This window comes from Chaetura pelagica, unplaced genomic scaffold, assembly GCF_000747805.2.
Source record: "Chaetura pelagica isolate M959 unplaced genomic scaffold, ChaPel_1.0 scaffold383, whole genome shotgun sequence".
Taxonomy (NCBI): domain Eukaryota; kingdom Metazoa; phylum Chordata; class Aves; order Apodiformes; family Apodidae; genus Chaetura; species Chaetura pelagica.
In genome coordinates this window covers 362,554-385,011 of record NW_009952804.1, presented here as the reverse complement: position 1 = coordinate 385,011, position 22,458 = coordinate 362,554, and the positions used below count along the sequence as shown (strand labels likewise).

The 22,458-nt window shown below is 43.6% G+C and overlaps 2 protein-coding genes across 2 annotated transcripts in view; one reads left to right on the top strand and one right to left on the bottom strand.

The window, feature by feature from the left end:
* Positions 1–2,497: 2,497 nt before the first annotated feature.
* GNRH1 (gonadotropin-releasing hormone 1 (luteinizing-releasing hormone)) lies at positions 2,498–5,464 on the top strand. The gene is made up of 3 exons (XM_009995001.1): positions 2,498–2,638; positions 3,265–3,360; positions 5,426–5,464. Exons 1-3 carry the CDS (start codon positions 2,498–2,500, stop codon positions 5,462–5,464), a joined length of 276 nt encoding a protein of 91 aa, XP_009993303.1.
* A 6,277-nt stretch (positions 5,465–11,741) lies between these two features.
* Positions 11,742–22,458, bottom strand: part of DOCK5 (dedicator of cytokinesis 5) — a 115,371-nt gene continuing 104,654 nt past the window's right edge. Inside the window, exons 44-52 of the mRNA XM_009995016.1 lie at positions 22,138–22,224; positions 21,733–21,909; positions 19,681–19,764; positions 18,770–18,907; positions 18,496–18,662; positions 17,860–18,037; positions 15,544–15,682; positions 14,050–14,165; positions 11,742–11,843 (exon numbers count right to left, since the gene is read on the bottom strand). Of these exons, the coding sequence (XP_009993318.1) occupies positions 11,742–11,843; positions 14,050–14,165; positions 15,544–15,682; positions 17,860–18,037; positions 18,496–18,662; positions 18,770–18,907; positions 19,681–19,764; positions 21,733–21,909; positions 22,138–22,224 (1,188 nt within the window). The remainder of the gene's footprint in view (positions 11,844–14,049; positions 14,166–15,543; positions 15,683–17,859; positions 18,038–18,495; positions 18,663–18,769; positions 18,908–19,680; positions 19,765–21,732; positions 21,910–22,137; positions 22,225–22,458) is intronic.

Sequence of the window (22,458 nt, the reverse complement as noted above, 5' to 3'; positions counted from 1 at the left end):
TAAGATAAATATCTCCATCTTACCTGACTTCACTGGAAGGACAGCAAATTAGAAGAGAACAAATTCTTAACTTTGAAAGCTCCTTATTTACATAGTCAATATTAAATTTAATACATTAAAAAATATTATAGCTGAAGTTGGTTTTGCCTTTCAGGAGACATGACTGTGAGACCCTGTGGGGATTGCTGCAGTGTTTCATGTTCACATTGAGAACTTCCATGGTTTGGTTTTGGGTCTTTTTGTTACTCATCTGCAACACTTCAGATTTTCTTGGTCCCCACCCTTCATATTTGCTTAATAAAATAGCTGAAATCAGAAGTCATTAACCACAAATTACAGAGGTATGTGCTCTATTTAAAACACTTGCCACAGCAGAAATCACCATCACAAAAGCACAGCTCAACTGCCTTAATAAGGAAATGCTAAAGCACAGAAAATAAACCCATCCTCGACTTTGGTCTATAAAGTGCTGATGATTTCAGTCTAATAAACTGTGGCCCAACAAAGCCAGTATAAATAGGGCACATCTGTGAAGTCACCACAGTCCAGTGGATTCTTCTGAGAGCACAAAGCTGGGACCTGCCTGACAAGCCAAGACTGGAGCTGAGGAGAAGACAGGGAGCAGCTCACCCAGCAGAGCAGTCCTGTGCCCTCCCTGAGGTGCTCTGGGAGGTCACCTGTGAGGCCAGAGCACAAACCTGTGGCAGAACACAAGTTGTTGGAAGAGGTTAAGGCTAAACTGTCATCAGACCTTGCTTGTAATGGTGGGTTAAGAGGAGGCACAATGAGCAGGCTAAGCAGGCCCCCTTGCCTCTGTAAATCTCATCCCTTAGGATGAACAAGCTTCTGTTTATCTTTAAATAACCTTAATTTTTGCTAGGCTCATCAGGAAAAGTCTCCCTTCTGAAGGGATGGGCCTGTGCTGAGGTAACATTTCTCCCACTGAAACCAACTATTTTCACAGCTTGATTAGTTTATCAGCTGAAGTTAAATGCTGGCTTCTCTTGCCATGAGTAGGAGGAGCATTAGAGCAGGAAGAATTACTCTTTGCTAGAGTCACTAAATCCTTCTTAAATTGTTTACTTATTAAGTTACTTTTAATCCATTCATCTCAAAGGGTTTATGGGAGCAGGGAGAGAGGATGTTTGAAGAATACTAAACATGATACATACTATTGCACATAAAACATTGCAGAACAAAATAGTTGCCAGGTGGATAAAAAAAACCCCTAGATTTCTGCAGTCTCAATGACTGAATTAATCTCCTGCATGTAAAGAGCCATTAGCCCCTTCAGAAAACCTCAGTGCATAAACTCTCCATACATTTACACACAAATAAATATAAACCAAAATACCATCAGTGTCTGGGAGTCCTACTCATGAAAGAGACCCTGTTGTGACAAGGAGGGACCTTCCCCAGCATATTTACCATCTAATATACTTGTCCATTTGGTCAGTTTACAGAGCAGAGAATAACAAGGCACTTGAATTTAAACATCAATGAGAAGACTTGGAAAGGAACAGGCAAACTGCTCTGTGCACCAGTGCAATCACAAGCTCTTGTTTGTGCACCAAAGGGCTGTTTCCCTCATGCCTGATCTACAGAGACAGAGGATCCCAACTCCTGCAAGCCCCTCTCAACAAATTCAAACTCACCCAAGAACTTTTACTTAAAAATTAGGAGCTACTGAAAGGAAAGATTATGAGTTTTCCACGGGGCAGCAGCAGTCAGTTGGGTTTGAATGTCAGATTTACAGCCTCTTAAAATAAAGGCTGTTACTTTTATGGCTCTTAGAGAAAACAGCTGAATTTAATAGCTACACCAAGGGTGTTCCAATTATGTGCTTTACTTCTGCTGCATTAAAGCAATTCTAAGAACAAAATTGCAGCCTGTGAGGTAGACTCAGACCAAGTTCCCTGCTGTGAAAGGTTTGCGTTGGGGTGGTTGTATATAAAAAGTGAGATGGCAAGTGTAGTCACAGGACACTTTCAAAGGGAGAAGAGTCTGGTTTCTTCTGCAACCTCTCTCAGCAAGCAGGTAATGTCCTTGAACAACAAGCCAGGTTCCCTTTGTACTTAGTTTTTGCAGATGCTTGTATGAGAAGAAACTTGCATTAGAAGACAATGCTAAGAACACTTGAACAAGCAGGGATTAACTCGAACAGAAACTGGCTAAACTGAACACATCTGTCAAGTATCAACAGGGACTTTCATGGAACCTTGGAGGTCCGGACATTCCTCAAACTCTGAGGTGTTAAAAAATCCTATTTTAGACCTTAATCTAAATTTTTGAGAAGTTAAACCTCTTTATAATGAGCTAACAAACACTTTGAGAGGCTTGAGATCCAGCTGTAGCTCACACACAAGCTCAAAGCCACTGGGGCACAGAAGATCAGAGCTGGAGATCCAGAAACATAACATTTTCCTCATTCTGTAAGATAAAAATGGAGCTGAAATGTCATCATGATCAGAAAGATATTTTTTTTTCCTCTCACAGAATGGAGAAGTCCAGAAAGATCTTTGTCAGTGTCCTCCTGGTTGTCCTGTCTGTGGAAATCTGCTTGGCTCAACACTGGTCCTATGGCCTGCAACCAGGAGGGAAGAGGAATGCTGAAAACCTGGCAGGACCATTTCAAGAGGTGGGTTCTGGGCTGTAAATCCTTTCTCTGTAAAAGATGTAAGCAAGAGGTGACACAGGCTTTGCTGTCTCTGTTTGTATCTGCATACATCTATTTATATACACATTTTTTTAAAGTAGTAATTGCAAAGTCATTGGCATCAGGGTAAGGTGACATTTGTGAGCTTGGAAGAAGAAGGTGCAGGCAGCCTGGGCAGCCTGGGCAGCCTGCCCGAGGGAGAGGGGAGTTGGAGTTGCAGGTTAAACCTGATTTCACCCTCTCCCTGAATTCCCACCAACCTCCTGCTGGGCTGATTGCTGACAACATCCAGTCACTTTGCTGAGAACGTGGCAAGGGGCAGCTCCTGTGGCAGCCAAGGGGTGGTGAGCAATTAAATGACAAAGCAGATGTGGAAGGTTCTGCCCACCAGACCTTTTCCCATCCTTCCTAACACTTCCCAGGTTGTCCCCCATCACAGCAATCCCAGCATCCTGATGTTAAGTTTGCTGTAGCACAGGCACAGCACCTGGGAAAGGGGGGAATTTAAATAATGCAGTGGAACAGTTTCACCTTCATCTGTAACCAGGGCAGAGTTGCTTGAGCAGAAAAACCTCCTGTCCTGAAAGCTGTGTCACTTCCCAACTCAGATTGCAAATGAAATGGAAAAACCAGGGGAAGTGCAGCAGAGTGAATGTCCAGGCTTGTCCCAGCACCCCAGGGCCACTGATCTGAGGGAAGCTGTGGTAAGTAACATGGTTTTTCCTTTGTCCACTATCAGAAGATTAAGGGACTGGGCCAGGCTGGGAAAGTAAGATGGAAGGAAGAGAAAAAAGGTGGTGGAGGAGGAGGAAGGGGCACACAAGTTTAGTTCACACATGGTAATACTGGCTCTTCCCTAATTATCATTGGTAGATATGGTTTAGGGGGGAACTTTATAGAGTGGGGATGATGGTTAGACTCTGTGATCCCAAAAGTCTTTCCCAACCTGAATTCTACCTGCATTTTTCTCCAGTACCTCCCAGTTCCAGTCCTAGGACAGGACAACATTATTCCTGATGCTCCCATTGTAGCAATGTCATTACTCACTACATTAAAAACAACATAAAGTCAAACACATTCTGCCTTAGTACAAATCTCTGCAGCATTCACAGATGCTTAACTTCAAAGGCCCACTTTACCAGCTGAAGGATCAAGCCATATGGAAGCTGCTGCTCCCCAGGTCCCTAGACTGGGAAATGTATTTTCCATTAGATGCTCTAATGCAATGACAGCAGAGACTTCACATACCAACTAACTGCCACAGAAAGAATATTCCCAAGCAAAAATGTGCTCTTTAATTAATACAGCAACACCTTGAACAGGCCAGATGGTCACCACTTTCTGGGAAGTGTCTCTGAGCTGTCCTAGAGGCTGGAACACTCAATCTCTACCCCATTTTTAAAGCCAAGACCAAAAGTTTCAAATGTGCTCTAGCCTTTCACTGAGGAACTCAGGCCAGCAATACAGACAGGTCAGCCTGATTTCCATTTTATTTTCATGCAGAAATTACCTAAAATTCCAATTTTATATTATCTTTAATCATATTTGCACTGAACATGAAGTGAAGACTTTGTCCCTGACTCTGCCTCCCAGTGACACCACTTGCAGCATGAAGAGCCAGCAACAGTAATTTAAGATGTTTAGACTTTTTTTTTTTTACTGCAATAGACTGTCTTAGACAGGAAAAGATACCAGAATAATTACCATGCTATTTGAAATGAGTCCCTGATACTTCTTGCTCACTGAGGGAAATCTGGCCCTTCTTTGCAGAGCTGAAACCATCCCCTGCCTCCCCAGTTCAGGAACTGCTGATAAGTTGCACAGAAGTGTAAAAACTTCTCAGCATCTGCATGAAACACTGAGTTTGCACATCTTATTCCTCTACCACAGTCTGAACTATGTGGCTTTTTTAATTTCTAGCTGCTTAGTGACATTGAAAACAAATTAATAACTTTGCTGGATGCAGCTTTTCCAATGTAGCACATCCTTGGAGTTGCTCCAGGAATCTAATTCAGTGACAGGGCAGGTGCCTGGAAATGGTCCATCCCATGGAAAAACCCTGCAAATGATCTTCATCATTTCCTGGAGAAGCTGGTAGTGAGCACAAACAAAAACACACCTAGCTAAGATACCAAGGGGAAAAAAAACCAACCTATTCAGACAGCACATCTATCCAAAACACCTCAGGCTTTCAACTCAGAGGTAACAACATCAATAGATATTCAAGTGGGTGAGGAGAGCAAGCAGGACGTGGCCCAGGAACAGGGTTTCCATTCAAGCAGTACTAAGGCACACAGAATGGTAACAGGGCAACTGTGCCCCTCCACAATGAGCCTGTTAACACTTCAGCAAGCAGAGGTTTCTTGCTTCTGGTATCTTGGCCAACTGCTTAAGCTCCCAGAGACATTTTGCAAACTGACACTTCGTGCAAGTTCCTGCTTCTTGCCCTAAACTGCTGTCAGAGGGTCGTGTCCAACAGCTGTTGGGTTGCACACCAAGAACTGCTGTAGTGCTGGACCCAGTAACAGATGTAAAGTTGGTCATGCACTTTGGGATGAAGAGGGCCATTATAAGTGTCAGTTACATTATACTGTATGATCAGATCCATGAGCAGGTGGCAGGGAGATCATGTCAGGTCAGATTTATGTCATTTTAATCCTCCTTCCAATGGAGACCACAATAGGAATATTTTAGCATCTGACCAGGCTTTAAAATTCCATCAAAGTTATTTCTTCTCTTTAAAAAAAAAGTTCTGATGTTTATTTGCAGGAAAGGCTGATGGAAGAAGCCAGAGCAAAGAAGATTTAAACCAAAAGCCAAACAGAACAGACCCAGAATGAAATGTCAAAGCTTGTTTAAATCAACTGCTCCTCAAATGGCCTCTGCTTAGATTGTATCCTGTGAATAAAGACTGAGCTGCATTTCAACTGAAAATTGTTTTGTAGATTGTTTGTATGTAAAAGAACTTTCCAGTCCAGTGGTGGGGACTGCCAGGAGGGGGGGGGTCTGCTCTGTGCCCTGCAATGAAAAATGTGACAACTTCTATTCACACTACAGACCATGCCTGGACAGAGGCTCTGCCTCATCTCACTGCAACACTGATGCAACTTGCTTAAAAATCAAGAATCAAGTTACTGTTGGGATGGGATTCCACTCACACTCCACTAGTCCACGAATGAAAGACTGTTATATGATTATTTTTTTTTACCGGTTCAGTCATAAAAACTACTTTTATTTTAAAAAGTTATTTACAAACTTTACAATAGTTAATACATCTGTAAAAACATGAAAATTTATACACCTTGCTTTACAGACTTAGTGGATTATGTGACATTTACCCAGAGAGATGCAGGCTTTGGATGTAAAAGAACTTTCCAGGCCAGTGGTGGGGACTGCCAGGAGGGGGGGGGGTCTGCTCTGTGCCCTGCAATGAAAAATGTGACAACTTCTATTCACACTACAGACCATGCCTGGACAGAGGCTCTGCCTCATCTCACTGCAACACTGATGCAACTTGCTTAAAAATCAAGAATCAAGTTACTGTTGGGATGGGATTCCACTCACACTCCACTAGTCCACGAATGAAAGACTGTTATATGATTATTTTTTTTTACCGGTTCAGTCATAAAAACTACTTTTATTTTAAAAAGTTATTTACAAACTTTACAATAGTTAATACATCTGTAAAAACATGAAAATTTATACACCTTGCTTTACAGACTTAGTGGATTATGTGACATTTACCCAGAGAGATGCAGGCTTCCTTTTCTAAGCTTCCTACTCTTCCTTCAAAACCAGTTGAAAAGCTGTATTTTTGGCTGATTCAATTGCAAAGGACTAAAAGAGAGAGAGAAAAAAAATAGCAGGTATTTTCAGTCCACAGAGGTGGGTTTTATAATGAAACCACCACATCCAGGATCTCAAAACACTTACAAAAACACTTTATACAACATCCATATTCTCCTGAATTCAAGACAAACATGTCCCAAGGTTTATCATGTCAATAAACCTTTATAATACCAACAATTAAAAGCTACATCAATTTATACCACACATACTGAAGCTGCTGAGAACTTACACCCCTGTTTAAAAAATAGCAATAAATCTAAGACCTGCAGACCACGTATGTGAGAAAACAGGTTCAAAATATGCAGCCATGCAGCTCCAGGGAGTTCAGTGACAGTTTTAAATCAGAACAGTCAGATCAACGCAGCATGAACAGGCTTTTCTTCACCTTTTGTGAAGCTGCTCATACTCCTTTGTGTTCTCTCTGCAGTGCTCAGTTACTGGCCTAGAGGTGCTTTCATGAGCAGAATCAGGTGAACCTCCTGTACTTCTGAAAAGCCCCTTTCCTGCCAGGCAAGCAGTGAAATCTCATTACTTGTTGTCTTTTTTTATTTCTGATGCTGTCCTAGGAAAAACTCCACTAGATAATTTGGCCAGAGATAGTAAATATAGAGACATTTCTAATGAAAAGAATAATGGAAAGAAGCAGTAACAGGTCAGGGATGTTTTCATGGTATAAAACAAGATTACAGTTAAATTACAGACATCTTAAACTTCTTAATTCCATTTACAATTATAAAAATAAATAAGGAGAGGGGAAAATCTGAGACTCTGAGCCATTATCCCTCCAAGTCTAACTTACTGTTCATCTCTGGAACATGCACTGGGCTGCACAGTGTGGGGGCTACAAACTGGAGCCTCTCAACACCCACTGCATCTACATTCTGGTGTTTTCTGCCACTGCAGATCACAGAGCTGTTCTCACTGGAGTTGGTGTCCTTTCCTAATCCAATAATCCACTCAAATGGAAAGCTGTCTGTTCCTCTCTTCCCCTGTTGTGGATTAGAGCCTGTAACATTTTTTTTAAAGGAATTTCTCACAGCATGACACATTTTAATTAAAAGCTTCAGCAAACAAGCATTGAGCATATTTCTCAGAAAAAACCATAAAATTCCTCCAAGACTTGAAATTTAACACTAGCTTTGAACAACAAGGCTATGAAATGGGATTAGGTTTTGTCTTCTCTGCAGACTGGACATTTAACTTGGAGATTTGTTTTACTCAAAACTCTGATTTGGGCAGAAACTCTGCAGGCTGCTTTCATTTCTGGCATGCAGAGATGACATCACTCTGGACTATTCTTTTCCCAAGATCAGCTCTCCAATTTAAAAAGACTTTAGATGACATTTCCAAAAGCATCTAATCAACGTGGAAAGATGAGTCTCACTTTCAAAACTATGTAGTGAGCCCTTAAATTGTCTGAAAATTACATCTCAGACCTTAAGCCAGGCAGGTACCACAGGAAAGAGGAGAACACCTTAAAAAAACCATGAAGTGTCTGGTGGGATTTCTCCTAAGAGTGTGGGCTCTTAATTCCACTTAATTAAAATCAGTCAGGCCCCATGCATATTCACACACTTAAATGCCCAATTGCCTTTAAAAATGTGACACTCTTAATACTTTTTTCTAAAACTGGCACAAAACCCTACACCATTCAGGCACAGCACAGACATCCCACCTTGTACCTCTAAGCAAACTCTTCTGACTTGCATCAGCTGAGAGCAGCACTTCACATTCCAGTGTCAGCAACACAGGGAAGAAAACTGAGCTCCTATTTGTGAGTTAGTCCAAGGGGAGAGGATAATCAACCACTTAGATGGGCTCTTTTATACACTAGGCTTGTGTAAACTGAAAAATAAAGCAGTCAGAACCAAGTCTCCTCAAGTTAAAAAGCATCATGTACAGGGTGATGAAAGGTCAGCTGAAAACTTCTTCCCAAGGTCAAACTTCCTCCAGTGAGGTTTTTTGCATGGACTAGTCCCCCCTTTCCAGCAAGAAAACCCTGCTGAATGCACAGGGTTATTCTACAAATTAAAGTTACTAAAGCAGATGAAAAAGGCAGGGAAATAAGAGTCAAAAGTGGCTTGGAAGCAAAGCCCCTAAACCTGACAGCTTGTTTTTTATCCACAACAGAGAAATTATCAGCTGGGATCCCTCCAGTCTCCCTGGTTTCTGCTGACTTAGCAAAGGGGTTGAAAGGCAACCTGCTCTGAAAAGGAAACACACCCACAAATGAAGTAAGAGGCAGATGCAGGATGGGGAAAGGCACTGAATCAACTATAGGTGGTGTAAATACAGACTGTTCTGCAATTCAGAGCACATCCTGCTGTTCTGCCTAGAGAAAAGTTCTCACTGAAGACAGAAAGTGAAGTTTCAGAGGATCCTTTAGCTGATGTGTGCAGCAGAAAGAAGACAGTGATTACAAGAGGAAGAAGTGGACTAAAAATGAAAGACAAGAACACCCTGTGGCTTTCAAGTCAAGCAGTGTCTGTGTCCAAGAACATCATATGGAGCTGACAAGTCCTCTAATGCACCAGAGAGGGGGTGAACCATGGTCATGTTGTCCAGAAAGGTTTCAAAGATTTCCCCTGAGGAGGCAACAACCCAGAAGGCAGCTGTGCCAGAGCAGCAGCAAACATGACTGTGGATGGATGTGATGTGAGTGCAGTGCAGCTTCCAAGATGCCTCCAACCTGGTTTGTGATGTGAATCCACTCTGACCTTTTGATGGAAGCAGCTGTTTTCCAGAGCCATGCAGACAGCACAGCAAATGCAGCTTCTTAACTGGAATCCCACTGAAGCCAAAGGGATGTGCAGAAACAAAAGAAAGGGCTACACCTCAGTCCCTTCAGCCTGAACAAATAAAAATTAAACCCTAGGGTTTCACTGGGCTTGTTTTTCTCTTGGCTGAGAAAATCTTTCAATAGGTTTAATGAAACCCATCTAAGTCATGTCAGCATAAAATTGTGTGCAGTTGCCTTCTAAAAAACCCACCCCAACAGTATTTACTACTGTGAGCAACACCCTCAGCAGGGTGTTCAGGGTGTCTCCCCATCTTCTGCCACAATCAGAAGCTAAATGAGAGTTACAGTTAACAAGCAAAATCATTTCCTTGGAGAGAGCCCATAACAGATCTCTATCAGTACCAATGGCACATGAACAGGCCACAAGCTCTAACCAAAGCTCTCTACAGGCTCAGAAATAAATTCGGACCAAAACTCCTCAGCTGGTCCCTCTCTGTGATGAGTTTTAAGAAACCCTGAAGCTAAACTTGGCAGGCAAATTTCCATGTTTCCTCAGTTCCATAGTGATAAGGAACAAGTGATTTCTTTTTTTTTCCCCTTCCCTGAATAACATCAGAGAAATATCACAGCAGTGACAGAAGCTGTTTATAAACAGGCCAGTCACACAGGCAAAATATTCTGCCTGAATGTGACAAGAGAATAATTCTTGCTTATCAAGAGAACCCCAAACCTCAGTGGCTTTTCAGCTGCTGGGAGTGTGACACAGGCAGCTGCAACATTTTGGGGATCTGTGGAGATAAGTTTCAGTTGTGCAGCTTGAAAAGGAAACAGTGAAGTTCCTCACAATGCATTAGTGCTGGAAAAAAATCAGTCAAAAGAAAAATTGGCTTCATCCTGGCTCAAACCAGGACACAAGGCATTTAGGAAAGTCTTACTCCACAGAGCAAAAAAAAGAGCTGCTGGAACTATCTTTGGAGTCACTCAAGTGCAGAACAGAGTAGAAATGTGAGCCTGCTGCAGAGGAGCAAGTCCCCAGCCCAGGGGTGCAGCAAACAGAGCTCAGGGGCAAGTACAAAGGTACAAAATGGATCTACTAGTATTAAAGCACTAATCCCAAATGGTGACATCCTGTTTTTTACCAGCAAGCTTCCCGTGGCAGCTCAGGCACTTAGAATGCTGCTTCTAAGGCCCATCTGGTCCATAAATAACAATATTTGTGTTGAACTTCTGGTCCCTGTGCAGCTGTGAGGACAGGCTATTCTAACTGCAACACTTTCTGCATGGATCATGTGTGTTTAAAAGCATGGAAAATCTAGGAACACTATTTTTTTTTCCTCTATACAAACAGAAAGACTGATGCTGACACCCAGAGAAAGGAGTAACTAAAAGAAAAATTAAACAGATTATCCCACCTTCCAAGGAAAGAAAAACTGAGAAAGCTGGAGTAATCCAAGCAGTAGGAAAGTAGGTGGTTAATTGTCAAGTCTTTCACAGGCATCCCAGATCCAAATGGCTCCTGAAAGTCTAGTGGCTATTAAAAACCTAGATCCAGGGAGGCTATAAAACAAAGTGCAAGTACTGCCAAAAATGGGTGCAGGAAAAAAACAAGAGAATTAGATCTTCTCCTGTACTCACAGGAGAGAAGTAATTTTTTACACCCTATTTAAAGCCACAAAGATGAAGTATTATACTGAGTCCCAGCCACAAGAACAGACCAAGCAGGTAACATGATCCAGGGAGGAATATCAACAGCTCTCTAGTGTTAAAATCAGAATCAGCAGTGAAATTATATCAAAGCACTGATGAACCTAAACTCTCCATTGGGAGAGAAGCAACTGCCACCAGTGGAGCAGAGATGGTGCAAGGCAGAACCTCTGCACTTCATCTCACATACACATGATGACTAGCAGAAAAAATGACTTCTGCTAAATGCTCCAGTCTCTGCTTGCAGTCAACAATCTTAGGAGACTGCACATCATACCCCAGCACCTGACATCTCAGGAGCTGGCATTTCACACCTTGGGAATGCTGTGAGCTGTTTCCCTTCCTGCAGATCAGGGCTTGGCTGCAGGAGGGATGGAGGCAGGAGGGCAGCTGGAAACCTGTGATGTGCTGTGGAAATACTGCAGGACACATCTCCTCCTGGTGTGGCTTCCCTTGTTCCAAACAGTGGTGCAAATTACTACCTTGTCAGATCTGCACCAGGAATGAGCTGCATCAGTAAAATAAACCTGGGACAGACAAGACTGGGACAAGAATTCCAGTAGGGTCATTTTCCTGGTGTGTGATTAGTGTCTCAGTACTGGAAAGGTAAACCAGGGGTTGGGAATACAGTCACAAGAACAGGTCCTTTTGGTACTTCCCAAAGGAAACTCCATGGGGAGTGAATGGAATGGCAGGTGAGATCACCAGTCTTTAGGGGCAGAAAGGCCCAGGGTGTCAGTGAAGGGAAGCAGCCATCCCAGCCCAGGCTGTGACACCAGCAGGTGAGGATCCTCACTGCAGTCCTGGCTCTGCAGACACCACACTGGATTTTCTGGTTTTGGGGGGTGGGGGGGGAGGTTTGGCTTCACGTCTGCTGGGTAGTGGTGGAGCAACCTGAAGATAAACAAAAACACACAGAAAGAGAAGCCATTACTGACAAGTTGAAATATTTTGCTGACCAAACAAGAAATCCCAAAGGTCCTGTGCTACTTGATGTTTCTTTCAGGACCAAATCATTGCATTCAGCCTCTCAGTACTACACACAATTGATGACAGGGGCAAACAAGGACAGAACCTCAACAGATAACAGAAGCAGGCAAGTTTTTATTGCTGGGATGTGCTTTAGTTGCAGATACACTTTAGTTGCTTCTGACCTGCAGCCTGACATTGAGCCAGAGCCATCTGTCCCTCTGTCCCACCTTTTGTTTATCAGTAAGATAATAAACCCATTTCCCCCCAAGGTTCCAAAACTCAACTATTTTTATCTTGCTGGCTTGATGAGTTGCCCCAAGAAGGGGCCAAAAGGATGTGAAATGCTTCCAGATCAGACTGGAACAACCAACTCCATAAAATGGCAGCAAGTGAAACTCTCCTGGAGCAAGGCACAGCCTTCCTGCCCAGCACAGAGCCTTGTAGGACATTGCCTGTTCTTGCACTAGTGGGTTCTTTCCAGTTGGCTCCCTACCTGCTTGAAGGGACATCCTGCAACCAAATGAGATGTGAAAGGCTGGTGTGGCTCCCCACTGGCTTACTCAAAACTGGCAAGATTTCAGGACTATGTTGACTGAAGGAGGACAGAGTCAACTTTACAACAACACAGGCACAAAACCCTTCAGAAAATACTTTTACAATCTCTCTTTACAACCCTTCAAATCCCTTTTCATTTGGCTGCAAGCCAAGGTCAATGTTGCAAGCCAGAACATGTTAGTAATTAGTTTTCTTACAAGACTGAAGGGAAGGAGGCTTTTTTATTAATCCTCTTGAACCAGGGACTCCCAGAGCATCCCTAGAGCTGCCTTATTTCCACCAGGCACAGCACCTCCAGCAGCTATGCTGCCCCTTTGCAGAAAAAGTCAGCTCTGATCAAATGAAGGACAAAGCAGAAAAACTCTTATTCATCCCATGGTTCAAGGCTTTATGCCAGTGCCACCTCTCTCTAGCAGAATTAAGTGATCAGAAGGTCTGTTGTCTTCCTGTGCTGTCAGAGGTAACATTGTAAGCCTGATCATTCTTTACATTCTTTTTGGTCAAACTCCACTTCATCTCACTAAGGTACTTGGTAAATCCTCTTTGCAAATTGGACTGGGGAAGTCATCCATCCCTTTCCCAGTTACAGAAGGATGCTTTGTGTTGCTGGGCACTGGTAAGTAAATACAGTCTCGTATCAGAAGCACCTACATTTCATGGAATGGTTTGGGTGGGAAGGGACCTGAAAGCTCATCCAGATCCCACCCCTGCATGGGCAGGGACACCTCCCACCAGCCCAGGCTGCTCCAAGCCCCATCCAACCTGCCCTTCAACACCCCCAGGGATGGGGCAGCCACAGCTTCCCTGGGCAACCTGGGCCAGGCTCTCACCACCCTCACACCAAAGAATTCCCTCCTCATCTCCAACCTCCAGCTCCCTCTCCCAGGTTTCATCCATCCCCCTCATCCCATCCCTCCCTGCCCTTGTCCCAAGCCCCTCCCCAGCTTTCCTGGAGCCCCTTCAGGCACTGGATTCAGGGGCAAATTAAATGATTCTGACACACTGAGCAGTGCAGTGGCACATTAAGTACTTGCAAGCTGTTTGGAATCCCCTAATGTAAGAGGACATTAGAGATACAGCATTAAACAAAAACAAAAAAAAAAGGGCAATGTGATGTTCCTAGAAGGAAACCATGAAATTGAGAAGAAGCTTCTGGCTAACAGAAGGATATTAACAGAAGTTGTTTTAACTGACTGATGATGCAAACCTGGAAAAACAAGATGCATGATTTTCTTCCCCTCCTTTCTCAGGCCCAGAGTACTGGGCTATTTTATGTTGATCATGTTTTTGAAACTTTTCAATCCCTGGTGTTTGTTTTCAGTATAACTTCCCACTCCTACACACGGTTGTACCAAGGACAACAACTCCCACGTGATAAAAAGGAAATACACTGGATAGCCTTAAAGAAGCAAAAAAAACCCCTTCTTATTCTTCCACTGTTTCAGGGAGTGAATTAGTAGAACGATTAGCAGAGTTTCAAGCAGCACCACCCTGGTAGCAGCCTGGAAAATTCCACTGGTGTCTCTTTCTCAAAAGCTGTTCTCCCAACAAGTGCCAGCTCTCATTTCCTTACCTCCACAGAATTCCTGGGGTTGCTGTTCTCATAGGGTTTGCTTTTGGGTGGAGGAGGGGGTGGGGTGCTCTGTAAACTACCAGTTGCCAATCCATCAGCTTGCAAGGATGGAAAACCTAGAAGCAGCAACAAGAAGAACAGACATTAAAGTGGGCAGAAAAGGAAATGGGATTGACCATCTAGAATTTTAAGTGAGATTCATCTTGTGCTTTCCAGCTGCTCAAGCAGCTAAGCCTGAGTGGATATGTCAAAGCAGAGTCACAGTTGTACCTCCCTCAAGTTCCAAATGCCCAGAAGATTTCTGTCTTCATCAAATGGATCTAAGCTCATGTGAAAAGTGCATGCCTGAGAGAATGGAAAATTGAATCCATTCTCACATCTGCAGTGTTCAGTGAAGTTTCCTTTCAGCCTGGGCCTCAACCTGAGAATTCCCTTTGATTTTAACTCCAGTTGATGGAGTAGATAAGTACCCAAACTTCAGAAGAATTCCTGGGAAGCTCTCCTACTCCTAATGGCAATTAAAACTGCTTGCTAGAAGACTGAGGTTTCACATTCCTTTCACAGATCTTTCTTCATCTCATATTCCTGCACTGTTTTGTACTCCTGGTTGTCTCCCCACCCTAATATCTATTTTTTTCATTTTAATCCTCTTACAACAGTTTTATGCTGGTTTTGTTCATTCTGAATGTAGATCCACAGAAGAGAAAGGACAGTCAGGCCCTATTTATGAACTTCTGCTTCTTTAAACAAGGAGCAGCTGAGTCAGAATCCTAATGGCAAGCAAGGAAGTTGTCAGTGGTGACACTACAGCTGTATTTTTACCTTAGCCATATTTGTGTGTTGCTTCAGAATTGACTGCAGAACTTACTCAATATGCAAAGAAGGCAACTGTGCCAATCATTCATTTTGCTAATTCTTCAAGATAAATTTCATCTCTTTCAGGTATAATAAGTTTCCAAGCTGCAGCAACTTCTAAAACTTTCTGCTGTGTGATTGGAATTATTGTTCATTAATCAACAAAGCCTTTTGGGGCTTGCCCGGAAAATTTATCCATAGAGGTGATCAGAAACACCAGACTGGATTGATCCAGTTCCAAGCAGTGAATTCCCAGGAAAGATGCCCCTAGGATGGGGAATCTGACTTGATGCATTTACAGGCACCTCCACTGACACGTAGCATATGATGTTCACCTTGAGGTTTAACACACCTTCCCACAGGGCAATACAGGAGAAAACAAGACAGAAAATGAAAACTTCTCTGGAATTCATCTGATATGCTAATTTTAACAAGTGATAAGTCACAAATATGATTGTGGTGCCTTTGATAACACTGCCAAGTTCTGGTATCTGACAAAAATGTCTACAAACATCACCAGCCCAGCTACTTTCTGTGAACTCCCTCCCCTTCTCCTCCCCTCAGCAAATAAGTAGTGAACTCCTGCTACTGCAGATACTGCTCTGAAGGATGCAGCAATTGCTCTGGAACAGAACTTACTCTGGGTTCTTGGGGTTTTGGGAGTGATGGGTGGTGGGCTGCAAGGTGATGACTGCTGGAGTGAGGAGCCCTGCAGCAAGGTCAGTCTGTTGTCTCCCAGTTGAAGGCTCTTTGGCCTTGGTGCTTTTCCTGACATGCCCTGCTTGAAACAAAGAGCAAACAAACCCTTGAGAAGCCAGCAAGGTTGCTGCACACATACCAGATAACCAGAGCTGTCACAAGGGCACCAGCATGCTCCAGAAAAGCCATGGCTAAGAGAGAAAGGGGCATCCAGGTGGAAGAGCAGAGTGAAACCCCTGCACTGGCTAAGCCATGTCCAAAGGCACACACTGTGCTCCTGTGACACCTCCAGTTTCTTGGGGCACCTTTCTAACTGGGTAGCACTGGTAAACTTGTTTTAACAACCTTGGTGTGGTAAATCAAAAGTGAAGATGTCAGGCTGGAAAACTGGGGCACTTGACTTGCAGTCGAGTGAACACATTTTTTGGGGAAAAAAAAGTCTTTCCAAAAAGAAAAAAAGATGAAATTCTGGGTGCAAGTCAGGATTGCTGTTATTACCCAACTGGGAAGCAACTCTGTTCCAGGCTTCACAGAGCCTGGGACTCAGATGTTGTTCCAGTTCCTTCCAGTGTCACATGTGTCCCTCCATGTGCTTCACACAGATCAGGAGGCCCCCTGAACATCCCAAGAGTCCAGCACATCAAGATTCTGGTCCCTTTAAATATTAGTTTGTTGCTTTGCAGAGAAGGCTGCCACTTACACATGTAATAAACTCACTGGGCTCTATGGAGATCAATCCTCCATCATTAAGTAGTTCAGTGTTTCCTACAGTGCAGGAGGGACCACATGTTGGTGTCAGGTGAAGAGAGACCTCCTGAAATCCAAAGCTGCTGGACACTCAGCAAGTCTGTTGTTCCCTCTGAAGCAGCTTAGTCAAGAGCTGCATAAAATCAGTCTGTCCAACTCCTGTGCTGCACTATGCAGCTTTGGAACAGACCAGCTATAAACCCAGCTTTTCCTGTACTTTGCAGCATTCTTAAGCATGACTATAACCCTGAACTGCTCATTCCCTTCAGGAAGCTGAGAACACACACGTGTAATTTGTCCTCAGAGATATGGGGGGAGAGGGGAGGGAGGGGCTCTGGTTTGCAGCTCTGCACTGCAAAGCCTTGGACAGTCCTGCCCCACTGTCCTAGTGAAGGGGTTGCTACAAATGGGCCTTTCCCTCTAGTTTTACTTCATGTAAGTGATCAGCAGCTGACATCCCAGTCTGTGAGTTAATCCCAGTTAATTCAACAGCAACTCTTCTAGGCCAGGCCTCCTGAACCACTATTTACAACTCCAGATCTTCCTCCTGAGTGGAAAGCCTGTCAATACCAAATGACATGATTCTACAGCCACAGTTCCCCTTTCTCATAAACATTCTGCAGATTCCAAGTGCTGGCAGCTTCACTCAGATTTGATGAGAATTCCTGGATATGCAACAGCATAAGCTGTTCCTGCCAGATTCAGCTGAGACCTCGGGAGGGAAAGGGAAATAAAAGAACTCATGTTTTCTCATTATTTACACAGTCTGTGTTAAGTCAAATTAGTATCACTGAGACACCAGCTTAAGTAATTAGATGTCTATTTCTCACATACTCTGACAGAGTAAGACAGTTTAGCATAAGTCAAGATAATACTCCAAGGTTATCCAACTCTTACTTTTGGGCTGAAACTTCTCCATTTATATTATGTGATCATTCCAAATCCCACTGAATGCTTAACAGTCTCCAACAGAGTCCTTGTTATAACACCCATGTGAAGGCAGAGATTGTCTTTTATTCCTTTTTTTGCAAATAATCTGCTCAAGGAGTTAACACTCCAGGCAGGACTGGAGCAGAGCACAGGCTGGAAGGAACAGCTTTTGAAAGTTTCAGGCTGGTGACTTAACTACCAGATCATCTTTTGCAACTCCCTGATCCATCAAAGTGATCTTCACCTTGCAGTACATTTGGTTGGCGCAGTGATGCTGACAGACAGCAGCTGAACATCTGGCTTGACAGCTGGATTTGTAAGTGGGCTGGCAGCATCTGTCTGCTCCAACAAATACAGAGCAACTGGACATGATGCCTTGTGCTCCCAGTTTGTACCTGAAGTAAAGCTGCACTTGGGTCTGTGACACAAGTTTTCCAAATAAAAAGTCAAGAATTACTCAGATGACCAAGACTTTTGGTATTTGAACCTCTCCCACTATTTAACGACGTTCCCAAAGACAAGCAGAGCTGAAAGCAACAGAACCACTAAAATCTCCTGCTGTGGATTTTTTCTCTTTACCATTTTGGCAGTCAGTTCTGCTTCTGGCTCCTTCTCCACAATAACCTGGGACTTGCTAACACTCCAATCCTTCCGCTTCAGTTTGCTGATCCTGTTATCACCATCATCTTTCGTGGGCAGCTCCTCAGCTCTGGAAGCTGTTGAGATTCTTCTCTCCAAGAGAGGCTCCAGAATAGATCTGTGGCCCACCCCAACAGAGTGAAAAACATGAAGCATTAGTCAATCAGATGTTTAAAGCACTGTCTTGTTAAGAATCATAGAATCCTAGGGGTTGGAAGGGACCTCAAAAGATCATCTAGTCCAACCGCCCTGCCAGAGCAGGGTCAGAAGAAGCTGTGGCTTCTTTGTTTGCATTGAGAAATTACTGTGAAAAACTACAGTTATAACCAGGGAATTCTCAGTGAGATTTGTGCTCCTAAGGTGCCCAAGCAATTTTTAGTTGGATGGGGCTTGGAGCAACCTGGGCTGGTGGGAGGTGTCCCTGCCCATGCAGGGGGTTGGAACTAAATCTTTAAGGTCCCTTCCCACCCAAACCATCTTAAGATTCTATGACTCTATGGCTCATTTTAAGAGTAACTAAATCCTCCAAAGGAGGAACTCACTCTTGTAAATCCCATGGAAAGGCTGATTACTCACCCATCTGAACCTGGTCTGGAGGAAGTGCTGTCAGATGAGGTGGAAGATGTGGAGACCACAGAAGATGCCACAGAGGTGACCGAGAGCCGCCGCAGCGTGGACGACATGATGTAGGGCAGCACAACAGAGCCAGACCTGCTGGGTTTCCTCTCAGTGAGGGAGGGAGGCTGCAACAAACACCCTTCTGATAAATCCTGGAGCACTGGCTCCCAAGTGGGAAAGGGGGGAGCTGTGTTTCTTCAGGGCAAAACGCTGCACAACCAGGTACACTCACCAAGGTGATCACACCGTACTGCTTCTCCACCTTCTTCTTCAGCTCCTTGAAGCAGGAGGTCAGTCTGTCATGGAGGGGCTTCAGCTGCTCTGTCAGCTTCTCACCATGGATCCTAATCCCTTCTGCCAACAGTGGCATCTGAAAGGAGGAGCAACATTCAGCCACATAAGGACCAATAAGATCTCACCTTCCAGGAAGAAATTTTCTATGCATGTTAAACATCTGAGATACAATCAAAGGACTCAAATGAACATGTCCTGAGGTTGAAGAGGCAAAAGAAAAAAAGTAATCATACAATAAGGAAGCTCAGCTACTGCCTCAGAAGTTGCAACACTGTAGGAACTTGTTTAAGCTCCACGTGTTCCAAGACACAGGAACACTTGTCCCTTCTGTGGTTCCCTCTTCCCTGCTCAGCCCCCACATTCTGCCTCACAGAACAGAGCACATGAGGTGCTGGAGGATCACTCCCAACCCCCAGAGCTGTAGGGTTGTGAGGCAGCTTCAACTGCTGTGTGGAAATACTTCCAAACTGGTCTGCAGGGATGCAATCTGCATTGCAAAGAACCCAGGGCAATTTTTCATTGCTCTGCAGGTCAACACAGACAATTTCCAGTGTTCAGACTGACAAAACATCAGGCCTGGTGACTTCATGCAAAAGGAACAGAAGTTTTGTTACACTTAGAAGGGAAAGAAAATAAAAACCTATGCCAAGATAGCAAATGTTCCAGAACAACACAAGGTACATGGAACAGCCTAGGCCACAATTTTCAAAACTGACAGTTACTACAAAATCAAAACACACCCCCAGATTGTTCTTAGAGCATTTGTCTGCATTCTCTCTCCAGAACAATGATGCTGGAAAAACATCTGCACTCACACATAGTGTTTCCACTTCTTTCTGAATACAGTACCTGCAGAGCAATCAGTTGCTTCAGCAGCTCAATTTTATCTTGATCTTCAGGATGTTCTTGAAGATACTTCTCTGTGAAAAAGGCCTGAAAGCAAAGAGAGAAGCTGACACAGACCCTGTGTTGCTTTCACTGCTAACTCAAAGATCCCTGTACTTTAAAAGCAATTAATTGCCATTATTCCTCACATTAAAAACTAGTTTTGCTATCTCCCTACACAAAGCTGAGGAAGAAAGAACCATGGTGATTTGTGGAGAATTAGCTACAAGATATTTCAAAAAAAAACCCAAAAAACAAAAAGCTACTTTTTCAGTAAAACATCATTATATATTAAAGTAACTTCCTTGGAAGGGTTTTCTTCAGTTCCAACTCCCCTCTCATTAAACTATTGATTTGAATAACTCAAGTTCCATTAGTTGTCACTCAAAATCAAGAAGCAGATCCAGGCTTTTGAGTTCTCACCTCAGAAAGTCTCTCTGGTTCTTAGCACCCAGTGACCTGCAGGACACAATGCCAAGCAAACCACCTCAGCTGCAGGGAGGTGAGCAAGGCATCTCCTGCCTGCAATTTCCTTAAGCTCTATGATTTAAGCCCTTAAGTACAACATTTTCACATGGGGCTTGTTACAAAATTCAGTAGAAATAAAGTCTGTGTTCAGAGCTTGACTCACACTTTGCTCCAACAAAGCACCTTTAGTCCACACTTCTTATGTGTTTACCTTTAATCAACAGAACCTGGTGTTGGTTTCAAGTTGAACAAACACCTTCCTGGACTGAAGCCTTAAAATGGTGCCAACCCACATGATGTGCTCCAGTGTATTGCACTGAAATGTAGCACAGCTCCTGGTCAGGAGAACTTAATTTTTCTTTTTCCTAGATAAAATCCCTAATAATTTTTCATTTGGTTTTAAAACCAGTCTCTGATCTGCCTCAGTCTCTGCCTATATTTTTTAGTTCTGCATTCCATTAACTGGACTGTGTGCACAAGTGTTTATAGGCCTGGTGGTATGACTCTGAGAAGGGCTGATGTCAAGAGAAGGTTAGCCTGGGTAGGTCCCAGCAGATTTTTCTTGAAAGTGTTTAATTATTGCAAGAAGAAAGCCCATGTTAAAAACACAGACTTTGGCTTTTGGCTCAAATGAAACAATTAAAACTCAAGATTTTAGCCGCCCACAAAAGCCAAATGTTCTGTACTGATCTTCAGCTGAAATAGGAAAATATGAACCAGAAATGAGTATTTCCAGATGTGCTTACAGATACTTTGTGTTTCCTAGTTTTAACTGCTTTCCCACTTTCGCAATTCTAAACTTTATGTCAACCTTAATTCATAAAATGGGAGGATTTAGGGCCAAATGCAGCCCTGGCAAAGGATGTGACTCCTCTGGAATCAGCAGTTAGACCCCAGATAAATCAGACCCTCTCCCACTTCACTTTTGCACCTCATTTCATGTGACTGGAACACATCTGAGAAGAATTAAATGTGTTCTAACACCATCCATTCAGTTGGTGGGAATAAGCAATATATTTCATACTGGGAACACCATCATTAGATGCTGGGAATAAACAGCTTAAGTTAAACATCACAATAAAGGAAGAGCTGGTCAACTGAAGTCAACTGAATAAAAAATGGGTAGGAAACACTGCTTTTTTTTTCCTCTGATATATATTATCTTTGCTAAAAGACTCCAAAGAGAAATCCTCATTTGCCTCACCATTCTATGTCAATACAATGGAGAAGGCTCTTCTGCTTTGTTACTGCAGCATTAATTGGGCTGACCAAGCACCTGAGTGCCCCCCTCAATAGAGCTGGGTCACTCACCCCTCAGGCAATGCACAGCCCTACAACTAAGCAGCAAAGATGTGGAGGATTTTCCACCTTGCAGTCTGGTGGGCATTTCTCATCTTTCTTCTCCTCTTCTCCTCTTTGAGGATATACCTACACAGTGCACTGCTGCTGAGAAACAGCTGAAAACTGACCTTGGGCCTCCCATGTTTCAAGCCCTGTCTGAACAGACTGAGCTACAGATACAGGTGAACATGAAGAGGTGAAAAAGACCTTCTCATAGTTGGTGTATCCCCCCATGACTGCTGGGTCCACGATCCCATTCAGGAGCATGGAGAGGGGATGCACAGGAAGGCTCCGGTCCCAGACATGTTGCTGGACAATGTTGCTGATCTTCTCATTGGTGAGCTCCATTGTCTCTATGGCATTCTCCAAAGGGCTGATCTCTTCCTGAGGGGAAGAAGAGACAGAATAACCCTCCACCTGCCTCCACTGAATATGAAGTTAAGCAAGCATAGAAAGGCAGGCACATCCAATATCCACTTTGGCTTTTATCTTAAGCAGAAGTTACTGGTGTGCCACATCCACCAGTGGAAGGACAAGCAGTCCCAACTGGTACAAGACTCTGCCCCACAAAAGGTTAGAGGGGATGAGACCCAGCCCATATGCAGAACTCACTGTTGTAATCTGCTTGACTTCAAACCACTTCAGGATGCCTGGAAATGAATAGGCTGCCGTGTAGGTTGTCCTTTCTATCCACATGTTCTAGTTAGAGAAGGAAAAAAGTCCAAGATGTAAAGAAAATATTGGTCTTGCAATTCAATTCTCTTCTGGGGTAGATCATGTAACCAACACTAGCTGGCAGGACTTGCACAGCAGCTTTCACCTGCACTAACTGGGATGGAACCCAGTGGTTTTGGCAATCACCTCTACTATTTCAGTGGTACCAACATGAGCAGCAGGAGGCTGTTACACTCTGTGTGGATGGGTCACTGGTAG